General features: G+C 45.0%; 1 protein-coding gene across 12 annotated transcripts in view; it reads right to left on the bottom strand.

The window, feature by feature from the left end:
• TOP6BL (TOP6B like initiator of meiotic double strand breaks) overlaps positions 1-15,038 on the bottom strand; it is a 98,652-nt gene extending 83,614 nt beyond the window's left edge. For 5 of the 12 annotated variants that reach the window (XM_054661431.2, XM_054661432.2, XM_054661433.2 and 2 more), the window contains exons 1-3: positions 14,866-15,036; positions 11,285-11,423; positions 689-742 (exon numbers count right to left, since the gene is read on the bottom strand). In XM_054661431.2, the coding sequence (XP_054517406.1) occupies positions 689-742; positions 11,285-11,423; positions 14,866-15,030 (358 nt within the window). In that variant the 5' untranslated portion in view covers positions 15,031-15,036. Of the gene's footprint in view, positions 1-688; positions 743-3,265; positions 3,418-7,564; positions 7,584-11,280; positions 11,424-14,865 lie in introns of those variants that run through there. The other 7 variants (XM_054661434.2, XM_054661435.2, XM_054661441.2 and 4 more) reach the window with 6 other exon arrangements.
• Between the last annotated feature and the right edge of the window lie 691 nt (positions 15,039-15,729).

Raw genomic sequence — 15,729 nt, 5'->3', positions numbered from 1 at the left:
AGACCAGCATGGCAACACGGTGAAACCCCATCTCTACTAAGATACAAAAAATTAGCTGGGTGTGGCAGCATGCAACTGTAGTCCCAGCTACTCGGAAGGCTGAGGCAGGAGAATTGCTTGAACCCAGGAGGCAGAGGTTGCAGTGAGCCAAGATCGCACCACTGCACTCCAGCCTGGGTGACAGAGTGAGACTCCGTCTCAATAAATAAATAAATAAATTCTTAAAACTAAGGTCAGCAAAAACTCCTAAACCGTACCAACTCTGGCATATAATGTGGAAAACATTATTACTGCTAGCCAATCATTTACAGTAAAAGCATTCTCCACACATTATTTCTTTGAAGTAGATAGAAACAAATACCTACTAAATCTGGGAAAATTTTGCCTAAAGTTGTATACAGAGTATACAGAAAAGCTACAGTGATCTAGGTATCTTGTCAATTCCATACAGTTTTATATTAATAGATCATCTTTTAATCAGAAGCCAGATAAAATGTAGGATAAAGTACTGCATGAGACATACTTATGTTAAAAAAATTATTTATCTGAAATTCAAATTTAAGTGGGCATCCTGTATTTTTATTTATAAATCTGTCAGCTCTTTCTTTCATTATAAATTTGTTTCAGAAAATATCAAATTAATTGTCGGGAAGATATTCAGTCTCATGGAAGTTAGGTAATTCTTTACCTTTTAGGAACTTCTTGAGGACCATGCCACCAAAAAGGCTTCCTGCAGAAGCAACTGTAAGAAACAGAATACAAAGAAATATCACAAATAAGTAAATGCATTCTATTGAAAGAATCAAATGAGAGTCTAAAAAACTGCTTACAGACACAGAACATTTAAAAAGTGACCACTACTAATGAGTTTGGTAAAAATGGAAACATCAAAGAAATACTATAATGGTACAATGACTGTTTTGGGGAAAAATAACTTCTTAGAGATAACCAAATAGCAAGTCTTTTCACCTATATTCAACATCCACCCACAATCAACACCAGGACTGCCTCTTTGGATGATACTCTACTTGACAGAAAAAGATTATGTGAAGACTGCAAATTGCAGCTAGTAATCAGAATATATCGTGTCAATAACTCATATCCTAATATACGAGTCAATTAAAACTTTGGCTCTTCTTCTAACCAATTTTACCCTTAAACAGAAAATACCGGCCGGGTGCGGTGGCTCACGCCTGTAATCCCAGCACTTTGGGAGGCTGAGGTGCGCGGATCACAAGGTCAGGAGCTCGAGACCATCCTGGCTAACATGGTGAAACCCCATCTCTACTAAAAAAAATACAAAAAATTATCCAGGTGTGGTGGCGGGTGCCTGCAGTCCCAGCTACTCAGGAGGCTGAGGCAGGAGAATGGCGTGAACCCGGGAGGTGGAGCTTGCAGTGAGCTGAGATTGCGCCACTGCACTCCAGCCTGGGCGACAGAGCGAGACTCCGTCTCAAAAAAAAAAAAAAAAAAAGAAAAAGAAAATACCAGGCTATCAGGTAAGAATTCTCTTACCTAGAGTTCTAACTATAAATATTAGAAATTTTAGAGCAATAATTATTCAGGGTAGACAGTGAATAAGGAAGCAGGCATCAACGAGGGGACAAAAAGATCAGAACTACCTAGAGGCTTTTTATTTTCAAATTGAATATGCCCTTCCCCAGAGAAACGTGACCTCATAGTTCAGAATCTAAGAATCATTGCCATAGGAACCAATAGAAATATATCTATCCCTCAGAAAATGTGCATCTTTCAGACAGGGAAATAAGGTTGAGAATCACGGAACTAGAGTGAGAGGCAACATCAGTCTGTAAACTGCTGTTCAGTACAGTAGCCAGAAATTACATGTGGCTATTTACATTTAGCTAAATTAAATTAGAAATTTAGTTCCAGCCGGGTATGGTGGCTCACGCCTGTAATCCCAGCACTTTGAGAGGCTGAGGTGGGTGGATCACCTGAGGTCAGGAGTTCGAGACCAGCCTGGCCAACATGGTGAAATCCCATCTCTACTAAAAATAACAAAAATTAGCTGAGCGTGGTGGCAGGCACCTGTAATCCCAGCTACTTGGGAGACTGAGGCAGGAGAATCACCTGAACCCAGGAGGCAGAGGTTGCAGTAAGCCGAGATCGCACCATTGCACTCTAGCCTGGGCAACAAGAGCGAAACTCTGTCTCAAAAAAAAAAATTTTAGTTCCTCAGTCACATTAGCCGCATTTCAAGCACTCCATAGTCACATGTGGCGAATGGCTAGTCTGCTAAACAGGAGACAGAGAACATTTCCATCATCACAAAGAAGTTTTATTGGATAGTAATACTCTAGATTTCCAGATTTTAAGTGATTCTGGATAAATGATACACACTTCCAAAGGCCTAAGCCCAAGCAGCACAGAACATTTAACAAAAGATAGTCTTTTTCATTATTATTTTATTTTATTTTTCACTGAGACAGAGTCTGTCGCCCAGGCTGGAGTGAAGTGGCACAATCTCGGCTCACTGCAACCTCCACATCCCAGGTTCATGCAATTCTCCTGCCTCAGCCTCCTGGGTAGCTGGGATTATAGACATACACCACCGCGCCCGACTAATTTTTGTATTTTTAGTAGAGACGAAGTTTCACTATGTTGGGCGGGCTGGTCTCGAACTCCTGACCTCAAGCAATCCACCCGCCTCAGCCTCCCAAAGTGCTGGGATTACAGGCATGAGCCACAGTGCCTGCACCTGCCCCCACCCCCCACCGCCCTTTATAAAGACCATCTTATGGCCAGGCATGGTGGTTCACACCTGTAATCCCAGCACTTTGGGAGGCTGAGGTGGGTAGATATTTTGAGCTCAGGAATTCAAGACCAGCCTGGGTAATACCACAAAACCCCATCTCCACAAAAAATACAAAAATTAGCAGGTCATGATGGCATATACCTGTAGTCCAGCTATTCAGGAGGCTGAGGTGGGAAGATCAGCTGAGCCCAGGAAACAGAGGTTGTAGTGAGCCGTGATGGCATCACTGCACTCCACCCTTGGCAACACAGAGCAAGACCCCATCTCAGAAAAAAATTTTGTTTACATTGTTTTAAAAAGATAATCTTCTGTTCTATTGAGGGGATTTGGGGGAATGCTTGCTTTAAAATATGTATTTTACAGATAAGTCTCTACTGTCATCTTTGCATCTGGAGGATAGAATTTTATCGTTTTTATATAAAAGCATTGGAAATATAACTGAAAATTGAGGGCTGGATAGGATGTGGAGCAGGTGGAAGCACTCCTCACCCATAATTAGCCAGGCATGGTGGTGGGCATCTGTAATCCCAGCTACTCGGGGGACTGAGGCATGAGAATCACTTGAACCTGGGAGGTGGAGGTTGCAGTGAGCCGAGACTGCGCCACTGCACTCCGGCCTGGGTAACAGAGTGAGACTCCATCTTGAGGGAAAAAAAAAGGCGGGAGAAGGGGGTTAACTGTATGTAGCATTTCCCAAACAGTATGTTTCATAGTCCACACTGGCACATGAGAGGTCCTGAACAGACCTACAGTTTAAAAACTTATTTTAACTAACATTTCCCAAATTTAAATGACTACATAACTCCTTTCTTGTAACTCATATAAATATTCTGTGGCATACATTTTGGGAAACATCATCAAAATCATATTTGTTAAAGCCTTCAATAATTACTGATGGAAAAAACTAATTATCTCTTGGCTTCTGATAGATGAATCATCTCAGATATCAAATTTGCTAGTTTGTTGTGGGTTGAACTATGTCCCTCAAAAGATAGTTTTAAGTACTAGCCCCAGTGTATATGACCTTATTTGGAAATAGATGCCAGCAAGTTAAGACAAGGTCATACTGGATTAGGGTGTTCCTGAGTCCAGTGACTGGTGTACTTATAAGAAGGCCATGTGAAGAAAGAGAGAAATACAGAGGAGAATGCCATGTGAAGGCAGGGAGTGATACACCTACAATCTAAGAAATACCAAGGATTGTCAGCAATCACCAGAAGCTAGGAGAGAGGCATGGAACAGATTTCTGAGTCTCCAGAGCGAACTAACCATACCAAGACCTTGATTTTGGACTTCTAGCCTCCAGAACTGTGAGAAAATAAATATATTTTGTTTCAAGCCATCCAGTTTGTGGTACTTTGTTACAGCAGCCCTAGAGAGCAGAGATTTCAAACCAAATTTAAAAGATACCACTGCACACTTCCAGGTAAAGACGGCCGATTGAACACACACGTTTATTTTCATTCCCTCCTGAAACCTCAATAAAATAATAGAAAAGAGATTTATAAGGGCACAAACCCACAAGGATGGAAAACAAGAGACAAACATGATTGTAATAAAAATCTAGACACTACAGGCTAGGCACAGTGGCTCATGCCTGTAATCCCAGCACTTTGGGAGACCAAGGCAGGTGGATCACCTGAGGTTAGGAGTTCGACACCAACCTGGCCAACATAGTGAAACCCCGTTTCTACTAAAAATACAAAAATTAGCCAGGCATGGTGGCACACACCTGTAGGCCCAGCTACTCAGGAGGCTGAGGCAGGAGAACCTCTTGAACCCAGGAGGCGGAGGTTGAAGTAAGCTGATATCACACCACTGCACCTCCAGCCTGGGCAACAGAGTGAGACTCTATATCAAAAAAAAAAAAAAAAAAATCTAGAAACTACAAAGCAGAACGACTAGTAGGAAAGGATTTAGGAGACCTGAGTAATCTAAGTATAAGGGGACAGGAAAGGCCAAGAAACAACCTGATTTATATAATAAAATTGCAAAACACTCAGGCATGGCAGTATCAGGAACCTCTGAATGTATGGGTGAGGTAGAAGATAAATTAAGGAGAGTCTGTTGAAAAATGAATTTAAATAAATCTTTAGATTCCCTCCTCCACTCAGCATTCAAGGGACTGGCTCCTCCCTAACTTTGGTGTGGATTGGGGAGAAGATACTTGAAAATGGTCAAGGTGTCAATCTTTGGGATGAGAATCAAAATTGTACTAAATACAAGTGGAGTTAGTGAACAGAACCCCTGAATGCTGAGATACCCAATACCCCCTTTTCTCTCTCATTCCCAGAATCAAGTCTGGCTTTTACCCACTTGGTAAGAGACTGAAAGATCTGGTCATTCCAAGAGCAAAGACCTAAAGATATTGATATTGAAGAGAAGAGAAAGTTCCCCAGTTAAAAGCCCAATTAGATCACCTTTTAGTGATGCTAAAATTTCAAATCAGCTTTATAGTCTCTAACTCTTAAAAATGAGCAACCAGTAATTTTAAGATATTTGAAGAAAGCTTCTAACATGAAAACAGACACCAGACTAAGAAAAGCAATACAAGGGAAACAAGAACGAAGTGGAGAAAAGAAAACTTTAAAAAAATCTTTATATACTCAAAAAGATAATGCCTAGAAAGTAGAAGAGATAAAAATTATGAGAGAAACGATTTTAAAAAGGAAAAAGAACCAGTCTAGGAAGTCTAATATCTAAACAATAGAAGTTCCAGAAAGGGGGGAAAGAAAAGAGAGAATGCAAGGGAAAATCTCCCAGAACCAAAGAACAAGGGTTTCCAGGTTTAAAAGTCTTGCTGAGTGCTGAGCACAATGTTTGAAAACACACCCACACCCAGGTGCATCATTGTGACAATGGAGACCACAGCAGAGACTGCTGGTGCTCGCAAACAAATACCCCATTCTCCTTCTTCCTGAACACATAATTTGACTACGTTTTTCAGTCTTCCTTGCAACTGCAGGGCTGTGGCAATAAGACTAAGTCCTGGTTGGCCAGGCGTGGTGGCTCATGCCTGTAATCCCAGCACTTTGGGAGGCTGAGCTGGGCGTATCACCTGATGTCAGGAGTTCGAGACCAGCCTAGCCAACATGGTGAAACTCTGTCTCTACTAAAAATATAAAAATTAGCTGGGTGTGGTGGCAGACACCTGTAATCCCAGCTACTGAGGAGGCTGAGGCAGGAGAATTGCTTGAACCTGGGAGGTGGAGGTTGCAGTGAGCCGAGATCATGCCACTGCATTCCAGCCTGGGCAACAGAATGAGACTCTGTCTTAAAAAACATAAAAACATGGCCGGGCGCGGTGGCTCACGCCTGTAATGCCAGCACTTTGGGAGGCCAAGGCAGGTGGATCACGAGGTCAGGAGATAGAGACCATCCTGGCTAACACGGTGAAACCCCGTCTGTACTAAAAATACAAAAAATTAGCCGGGCATGGTGGCAGGCACCTATAGTCCCAGCTACTCGGGAGGCTGAGGCAGGAGAATGGCGTGAACCCAGGGGGTGGAGCTTGCAGTGAGCAGAGATCACGCCACTGCACTCCAGCCTGGGTGACAGAGTGAGACTCTGTCTCAAAAAAAAAAAAAAAAAGACTAAGTCCTGGCCAATAGAACGTGAGCAGCAGTAACATACCAATTCCCGAGCCTACCCCATAAAAGTCCTCCATTTATAAGCTCTGCTCTCTTTCCCCATCCTTAGCTGGAGAGAACTTAGAGGACTTAGAGAAGGATACACCCGCAAGACAGAGATAGCATAAAACAAAATACTTGCCTGCTTGCCTGCATACACACACATTCATCTGACTGTGAAATACAAGAAAACTAAACATTTTATGTGTTAAGCCACTGATATATATATATTTTTTTTTGGAGACGGAGTCTCACTCTGTCACCCAGGCTGGAATGCAGTGGCGTGATCTTGGCTCACTGCAACCTCCGCCTCCCAGGTTCAAGCAATTCTCCTGCCTCAGCCTCTGGAGTAGCTAGGACTACAGCCGCATGCTGCCACACCTGGCTAATTTTTTGTATTTTAGTAGAGATGGGGTTTCACCGTGTCGCCCAGGCTGGTCTCAAACTCCTGAGCTCAGGCAATCTGCTGGCCTCAGCCTCCCAAAGTGCTAGCATTATAGGCGTGAGCCACCGCGCCTGGCCAAGCCACTGAGATTTTAGGGTTTGTTATAGCACCTACCCTTATTTACTGTAATTAATACAAGGATAAAGAGAAGATTCTAAAAGCTTACAGAGAGGCCGGGAACAGTGGCTCATGCTTGTAATCGCAGCACTTTGGGAGGCTGAGGTGGGTGGATCGCTTGAGGTCAGGAGTTCGAGACCAGCCGAGCCAACATGAAACCCTATCTCTATGAAAAATACAAAAATTAGCCAGGCATGGTGGTGTAACGCCTGTAATCCCAGCTACTCAGGAGGCTGAGGCAGGAGAATCACTTGAACCCGGGAGGCGGAGGTTGCAGTGAGTCGAGATCACGCCACTACACTCCACCCTGGGTGACAGAGTGAAACTCCATCTCAAAAAAATAAAAATGAAAGCTTACACAGAGGGGAAGAAAAAAGAAAAAACAGGTCACATACAGAGTAAAACAGGTCACATACAGAGTAATCAGAAAGATTTTTAGATTTTTCAATAGCAACACCTTAAGTTAGAAAATAATGCTGCAATGTCATCAAAATTCTGAAGGAAAAATGAATTCTGGCTTAGAATCCTATATGGCCAAACTATCAATTAGGTATACGTGGAGATGTTTTCAGAGATGTAAGGTCTCAAGAAATTTACCTTCCAAACACTCTTTCCAAGGAAGCTACTGGAGCCTGAGATCCATCAAAGCAAGGAGTAAGCCAAGAAAAAAAAAAAAAAAAGAGAGAGAGAGAGAGATTCAGGAAGCACAAAATCCAATGCAAGAGAAAAACTACAGAAACACTCTGAATAATGATGAAGGGAAGATTCCAAGGTAACAGCTGTGCACCAGATACAGAAAGCATCAAGTCAAAATTAGAGCAGGTCAGGATACACTGGAAAAGAGTTTTTCAGGAGGATGAAACTGATATCTGATGTACTGGAATATACTGAGTAGATTTAGACAAATGGTGGAAGTTTGCGAGTTGACTAGATGATAAAAACAGAAAATAAATTAAAATAAGTATTAACTGAAGGGAAATTATAAAGAAAAGTAATCATAGTTTTCTATATGGCTAAACTGCATTTTATGGTCATCATGAGTAAATATTGATCTACGTGGTTGGAAAATTATAACTATATTAAAAGAAAGACACATGGTAGAGGTGAAGATATTAAAGAGAGCCATCATTCTCTATGGTGGAAAATCAATAAATGCCTATAAAAAGGAAAATTAAGATATAACAATTTAGGGCTGAGCACAATGGCTCATGCTTATAATTCGAGCAGTTTGGGAGGCTGAGGCAGGTGGATCGCTTGAGTCCAGGACTTCAAGACCAGCCTGGGCAACATAGGGAGACCTCATCTCTATAAAAAAAAAAAAAAAATTAGTCAGCCAGGCACGGTGGCTCACGCCTGTAATCCCAACACTTTGGGAGGCTGAGGTGGGTGGATCACGAGGTCAAGAGATCGAGACCATCCTGGCCAACGTAGTGAAACCTGGTCTCTACTAAAAATACAAAAATTAGCTGGGCGTGGTGGTGCACACCTGTGGTCCTAGCTACTTGGGAGGCTAAGGAGAATCGCTTGAATCTGGGAGGTAGAGGTTGCAGCCAGCCGAGATCCTGGCGCCACTGCACTCCAACCTGGTGACAGAGTGAGACTCTGCCTCAAAAAACAAAAACAAAACAAAACAAAAATTAGTCAGGCATGGTAGCACATGCCTGTAGTCCCAGCTACTCAGGAGGCTGAGGTGGGAGGATCACCTGAGCTCAGGGGGTCAAGGCTGCAGTGAGCAGTGATTGCACCACTGCAGTCCAGCCTGGGTGACAGAGTAAGACCCTGTCTCTAAATAAATAAATAAATAAATAACATCTTGGCCAGGCGTGGTGGCTAACACCTGCAATCCCAGCACTTTGGGAGGCCAAAGTGAGAGGACTGCTTGAGCCCAGGGGTTTCAGACCAGCCTGGGCAACATAGCAAGAGACCCTGTCTCTACAAAAATACAAAAATAAAACAACCAGGCATGGTAGCACATGCTTGTAGTCCTAGCTACTCAGGAGGCTGAGTTAGGAGGATCATTTGAGCCCAGGCATTTAAGGTTACAGTGAGCTATGATTGTGCCACTGCACTCCAGCCTGGGTGACAGAGTGAGACCATATTTGGGGGAAAAAAAAAAGATACAACAACACAAACATGTTACTTAGATCAAAGATAAATATTAAATAATCAATTAACAGAGTTAAAAATATTAGCCTCTAGGAGGGAGAAAGATGGGAAGGGAGAGATGGGGGAAGCACGCAGGGTACTGTCGGGTTTTTTGTTTGTTTGTTTGTTTTGAGATGGAGTCTCACTCTGTCACCCAGGCTGGAGTGCAGTGGTGCGATCTTGGCTCACTGCAACCTCTGTCCTCCCAGGTTCAAGTGATTCTCATGCCTCAGCCTCCCGAGTAGCTGGGATTACAGGTGTGTGCCACCACAACCCGCTAATTTTTATATTTTTAGTAGAGACAGGGTTTCTCCATTTTGGACAGCTGATCTCGAACCCCTGACCTCATATGATCTGACCTCAGACTCCCAAAGTGCTGGTGTTATAGGCATGAGCCACTACACCCAGCCAAAACCATATGTGTGAGTAACTGATAAAAACTAAAACTAAATAAGTGTACATTTTTTTACAAAAAAAATGAAATAGATCCCTTATGCTAACATGAAATGCTGCCCACAAAGTACTGGTACATAGCACAGTCATATGTATAGTATAGTTCTAGTTCTAAAAAATGGATATTGATAACTATGAACATAGGCATAGAAAAATCTAGAAGACAGAATATCCTTGGCAAGTAGGGGGAAAAACGAAAATCTAGAATATATACTCAATGTTAATAATCATCTCAAAGGCGTGAGATGTGTAGAAAGTCTCACTCTCCACAATATATGTTTCTGTAATGTTTTTTATCAATCATGTATCACCACGTTTCCTACCAAAAAAAATATATAAACATAGGCTGGGTGCGGTAGCTCATGTTTGTAATCCCAGCCCTTTGGGAGGCAGAGGCAGGTGGATCACTATCACTTGAGGTCAGGAGTTTGAGACCAGCCCGGCCAACATGGTGAAACCTCCATCTCTATTAAAAATACACACACACAAAAAAAATTAGCCAGGCATGGTGGCAGCTGCCTGTAATCTCAGCTACTCAGGAGGCTGAGGCAGAATTGCTTGAACCCAGGAGGCAGAGGTTGCAGTGAGCCCAGATTGCGCCACTCCAGCCTGGGCGACAGAGTGAGACTCCATCTCTAAATAAATAAATAAATAATTATAACCATAATTACTTAAAGCTCAGAGACAATAAAGAGAAGAGAAATGCCCCCTATTCTAGGTGGGCTAAAGAAGTTCATCAGGCTCAAAATGCAGAATCGAGTTTCTTGCCAAAAACTACTGTGGCTGAAGTCCTTTGCTTTGAATTAAATCAACCTTGCTACCCTGGCCAGAGTTTATTGGATTAGACTATTACAACCACACACAGACCAACCATCACCCTAGACACGTAGCCAAGCATTTCTCTCAAGAGTGGTGGGAACCCTGCCAGTCAGAGTGCAGTTCATGCAGAGTAAGAGCAAACGAACCTGTCATACTGCTCTTGAAGATGTTTAATATTAATACACAAAGACAAGACAGGTCATTCCTGTTCAGGTAAGCAAATGTCTTGTAAAGCCTAGTTTACTATCCAATCTCAACTTGGTGCCCAAGTGACTTCTCTAAGCCTGAAGGGGCAATTTCAATCCAAAGTACCCTTCAATAAACCTACACACACACACACACCACACACACACACAAAAAGCTAACACTTCAAGTTTAAGAAAATTCATGCTTCAGAGCCACTCACTGCATCAGGTTTCCCTCAAAGACAACAGGCAAAAATGATAAAAGCATGAAAGCCAAATGGAAGAGATATTTTCAAACTAATCACTGTATGCACCATTCATCATTTTTCCTTTTTTTTTTTTTTTTTTTTTTTTTTTGCTACTGCCAAAATTTAGACTTGGGGAAAAAAAAGTAGGTAAAGCTCAATGTAATATAATTTAGCTGTGACAAAGTAGATTAAAATCAAGAGAAAAATAAGATTGTTTCTGAGCAATTTTAACTTAAACCAGTAAAATAAATAATCTATGGTAAGAGTCATTCAACTACTCACCTTTCTTGTATGATACATTTGTAAATCTACCACCAGACACTTATTACATAATCATTTCATTTTATAATTATGGAACAATCCTGGAATAACATGATAAAAGATTCTGACTAATTGAAATTTTTAAATAAGCTACGACATAAACCATGACAAAAGAGATAGAAAATATTTTTTCTTTCTCTACTTACTAGTTGTTACACAATGAAGAGCATTTGCCTGGTGCTTAGAATTTAATCCTTCTATGGAAATCACTAGCTGCCCTTCTAGCAATGCTCCCTTTGATACATCTATGTCACACTTCCAGTGAATTATTAAAAATCTCAAAATCTGAAAAGAGCACAAAGAAAACATAATCTTCTTTAGAAATCACAGTAATAATATATCTCTATGACCCAGTTAAATTAGTAACTCTAATTTCCCCCCAAAAATTGTATTCTTGCTTCTAAAATGTCAGATTTAGGTTTGTTCAGAGTATTGTGTCTAAACAAAATAAATAGCTAGGAGAGTGACATAAGAAAAGAGTCAGTGAAATTCAACATAATGCCCAGTAAGACAGGAAATTGAGACAATAAATTCCTTTATTCAGAAGATAAATTCATCTGGAAATAATAATTAGGGAAAAATTAAGTGGGAGTTTGTTTTTCTTGTTTCTTTTTTCCTGCCCCAAATAAAAGCCAACATGAAGACTATGAATAAGAGTGGCATCTGGTTATGAATCATCTTGATCTTTCATTAAATCAACACTTTTGAGGGTCAGAATACTATTTAAGAGTGCTAATGCTGCCCTGCACGGTATCTTATGCCTGCAATCCCAGCACTTTGGGAGGCCGAGGTGAGAGGATCACTTGAGCTCAACAGTTTGAGATCAGCCTGGACAACGTACCGAGACCTTATCTCTACTAACAACAACAAAAATTAGCCCAGCGTGGTGGCGTGTGCCTGTAGTCTCAGCCACTGGGGAGGCTGAGGCAGGATGCTCTCTTGAGCCCATAAGATTGAGGCTGAAGTGAGCCCTGATCAGGCCACTGCACTCCACACCTGGATTTGAATCCCTGATGTGCCAAATTCTAGCATGTGACCTTGGGCAAATTACTTAATCTCTCCAAACCACAGATTCCTCATCTATTAAAATGGGGATAAAACTACCACATAGGGCTGCTGCTGAAAGTAAACAAATAATACGTGCAAGGCTGAGCGCAGTGGCTCATGCCTGTAATCCCAGCACTTTGGGAGGCCAAGGTGGGAGAATCACTTGAGCCCTGGAAACATAGTGAGGCCCCATCTCTACTAAAAAAAAAAAAAAAATTAAATTATGTGCAAAATGCTTAACACAGTACTTGGCAAATAGCAAATGCTTAACAGATATTAGCTATTATTTCTAAGTTCTAATGCAGTAAAGACTACACACAATATTTTAAGTTGAACAGGACTCCAAGATGTCTGGGTAAAACATTTAATCGACCGGGTGTGGTAGCTCACACCTGTAATCCCAGCACTTCGGGAGGTTGAGGCGGTGGATCACCTGAGGTCAGGAGTTCAAGATCAGCCTGGCCAATATGGTGAAACCCCATCTCTACTAAAAATACAAAAATTAGCCGGGTGTGGTGGTGTGCGCCTGTAGCCCCAGCTACTTAGGAGGCTGAGGCAGGAGAATTGCTTGAACTCGGGAGGTGGAGGCCACAGTGAGCCAAGATTGGGTCACTGCGCTCCAGCCTGGGCAACAGCAACACTCCGTTTCAAAAAGAAAAAAAAAACACATTTATTCGAGACAAATTGAAAATAAAATATATTTCATTTATTTTTGGGGGGAGAGAGGGGACAGAGTCTCACTCTGACTCCCAGGCTGGAGTGCAGTGATGGCATCATCACGGTTCACTGCAGCCTCAACCTCCCGGGCTCAGGTGATCCTCCCACCTCAGCCTCCCAGGTAGCTGGAAGTTCAGCCGCCTGCCACCACACCCTGCTAATTTTTTTTTTTTTTTGAGATGGAGTTTTGCTCTTGTAGCCCAGGATGGAGTGCAATGGTGCGACCTCAGCTCACTGCAACCTCCGCCCCCTGGGTTCAAGCGATTCTCCTGCCTCAGCCCCACAAGTAGCTGGGATTACAGGCATGTGCCACCACACCTGGCTAATTTTGTATTTTTAGTAGTGACGGAGTTTCTCCATTTTGATCAGGCTGGTCTTGAACTCCCGACCTCAGCTGATCCGCCTGCCTCGGCCTCCCAAAGTGCTGGGATTACAGGCGTGAGCCACCGCTAATTTTTGTATTTTTTGCAGAGACGGAGTTTCCTCATGTTAGCCAGGCTGGTCTTGAACTCCTGATCTCAAGTGATCTGCCCGCCTCGGTCTCCCAAAGTGCTGAGAATACAGGCTACCCACCGCGCCCGGCCAACTCCCATTATTATTCATGCAAACAGATTCTCACTTTTACAGGGAGGCAACACAAGGAAAATTATTACCCCCTTTTTAAAGGCAGGGAGATCTGGGAACTAAGATCCTCATTTGTACCAGTTAACAAGAATGGTTTCCAGGTACGTGTAGAGTCTAACTCTTCCTTCACACGTCCTCTGTTACGATATTCCCATATCGGGCCGGGCACGGTGGCTCACGCCGGTCCCAGCACTTTGGGAGGCGGAGGCGGGCAGATCACTTGAGGTCAGAAGTTCAAGACCAGCCTGGCCAACATGGTGAAAACCTGTCTCTACTACAAATACAAAAATGAGCCAGGTGTAGCGGCGTGCGCCTGTAATCCCAGCTACTTGGGAGGCTGAGACAGGAGAATCCCTTGAACCCGGGAGGCGGAGACTGCGGTGAGCTGGGATCACGCCACTGCACTCCAGCCTGGGCGAAAGAGCGAGACTCCGTCTCAAAAAACAAACAAACAAACAAACCCTAAAGATATTCTCATGTCGGTATGACAGCGCAGTTGGGAAAAGAACACTGGCCTATGAGTCAGCGCCCTGGGTTCTAGCCTAGGTTCAGTTATTTGTAAAATGGAATCCCGCCGCCTTCTTTGATGACAACAAACAGGCAGGACGCCCGGGGGTACTCTCTCAGGTGCCCTCAGAGCCTGTGCTTCTGTCACCTGCCCAGTACCCCTCACAAACAGCAGCTCAACGTCCCATTGGGCACCGGCCGTGAAAGTGGGTAATGAAATGAGCACACGGGGCGTGGCCGGCGCCAGGTGCTCAGTGCCGTCTTCCAGAGCAGCTCCCCGAGCACAGGTGTGGCCTCTGAACCTCGCCCTTCCACGTCCAGCTGCTTCGAACCCAGAAACCTGCACCTGCACCTGCACCGGGGCCTAAAAAAACTCTCCCTCGCTCCCAGTCTGCACTGGGTCCCTCCTTGCCTCTGTCCTGGCGCCCCGACTCCCCCCCCCGCCCCGCAACGCCAGGGCTTCCCCCTTTCCTTTCCTTCTTTCCGCGCCCCCTCCCACCACCCGGTGCATGGAAGGCGCTGGGCTCCGGCAGGCACCTCCGAGGCTGCGTCAGGCTCTGCCCCTGGGTGTCCGCCGGTGCTCGGCAAACGCCGCAGCTTTCTGAGCCGTAGGCTGGAGAGAGGGCGTCCTTCCCCCACAGAGTACCCCGCGAGCGAGAGCCCTCATCTGCTCCTACTTCCTCGCTTCCCCGTGGGAGACGGGCCTCGATTCCCGAACCTTCCTCCTTCACCTTAGGCGACGCCCGACCCCTCTGCCCAAACTTCGCGGTCTCCTCACAAAGCCCGTCTCCTCAGAAAGTGTCCTCCGCTTTCTCTCCCTTCCCAGCATCACCTCGAACACGGCCACGGCCGTCCCCTCCATGCCGCGCAGGGAACAGCGGCAACGCCCAGTCGAAGGATACCCGCCCGCGGCCGCCGCCCCCTCCTCAGCCCGGGGTTGGAACTCCGCCAGTGCCCACGCCCGAGTCCACGCCCACGCCCGGCAGCGCGAGCCCATCCCTTCCCGCGCGCGCGCCTGCGCGCGCGCACGCCCCGCCCACCTGCCCGCCGCGCCTGCGCACTCGACGCTGCAGGGCCCCGAGACCGCGAACCGCCGTCGGGAGCCACCTAGAGCCTCTGAGCGGGCCCGGAGGTGGGAGGTTCGGGGCGGGGAAGAGCCCGCGAGAGGCGGCCAAGGCTGGAGGTGAGCGGGAATGAGGCCAGGCCACGACTCCTCCCTCCTCTCAAAGACAGTTTCCCACGGTGGCGGCATGATGCGGCCCTTGGCCCTAATCCGGGCTTTGGCCGCCCTTCGCGCTTTCCAGGACCCTTCCCTCGGCCGGGAGGGGCGACGGTAATGGCGCGGGGCTACCAAGCGGGTTCGTGACCCCTCCAACAGCCTTGCCTGCGGCGGGGGCTGCCCCAGGCCAAGCCCTGGGTCCCAGACTTAGCAAAGAAAAAGACGGCCAATTAAAATTGAATTTCATATAGACAGCGAATTTTTTTTATAACCATACACATATCTCGGCAATTTTTGGGACATGTACTAAAAAATTACTAATCTGAAATTAAAAACGACGCCCTGGGCCGGGCGCAGTGGCTCACGCCCGTCATCCCAGCGCTTTTGGAGGCCGAAGCGAGTGGATCACCTGAGGTCAGGAGTTCGAGACCAGCCTGGCCAACATGGTGAAACCCCGTCTCTACTGAAAATACAAAA

This window comes from Pan troglodytes, chromosome 9 (assembly GCF_028858775.2).
Source record: "Pan troglodytes isolate AG18354 chromosome 9, NHGRI_mPanTro3-v2.0_pri, whole genome shotgun sequence".
Taxonomy (NCBI): Eukaryota; Metazoa; Chordata; class Mammalia; order Primates; family Hominidae; genus Pan; species Pan troglodytes.
The sequence above is the reverse complement of the archived record's forward strand: the minus strand, read 5'-3'. Positions and strand labels throughout refer to the sequence as shown.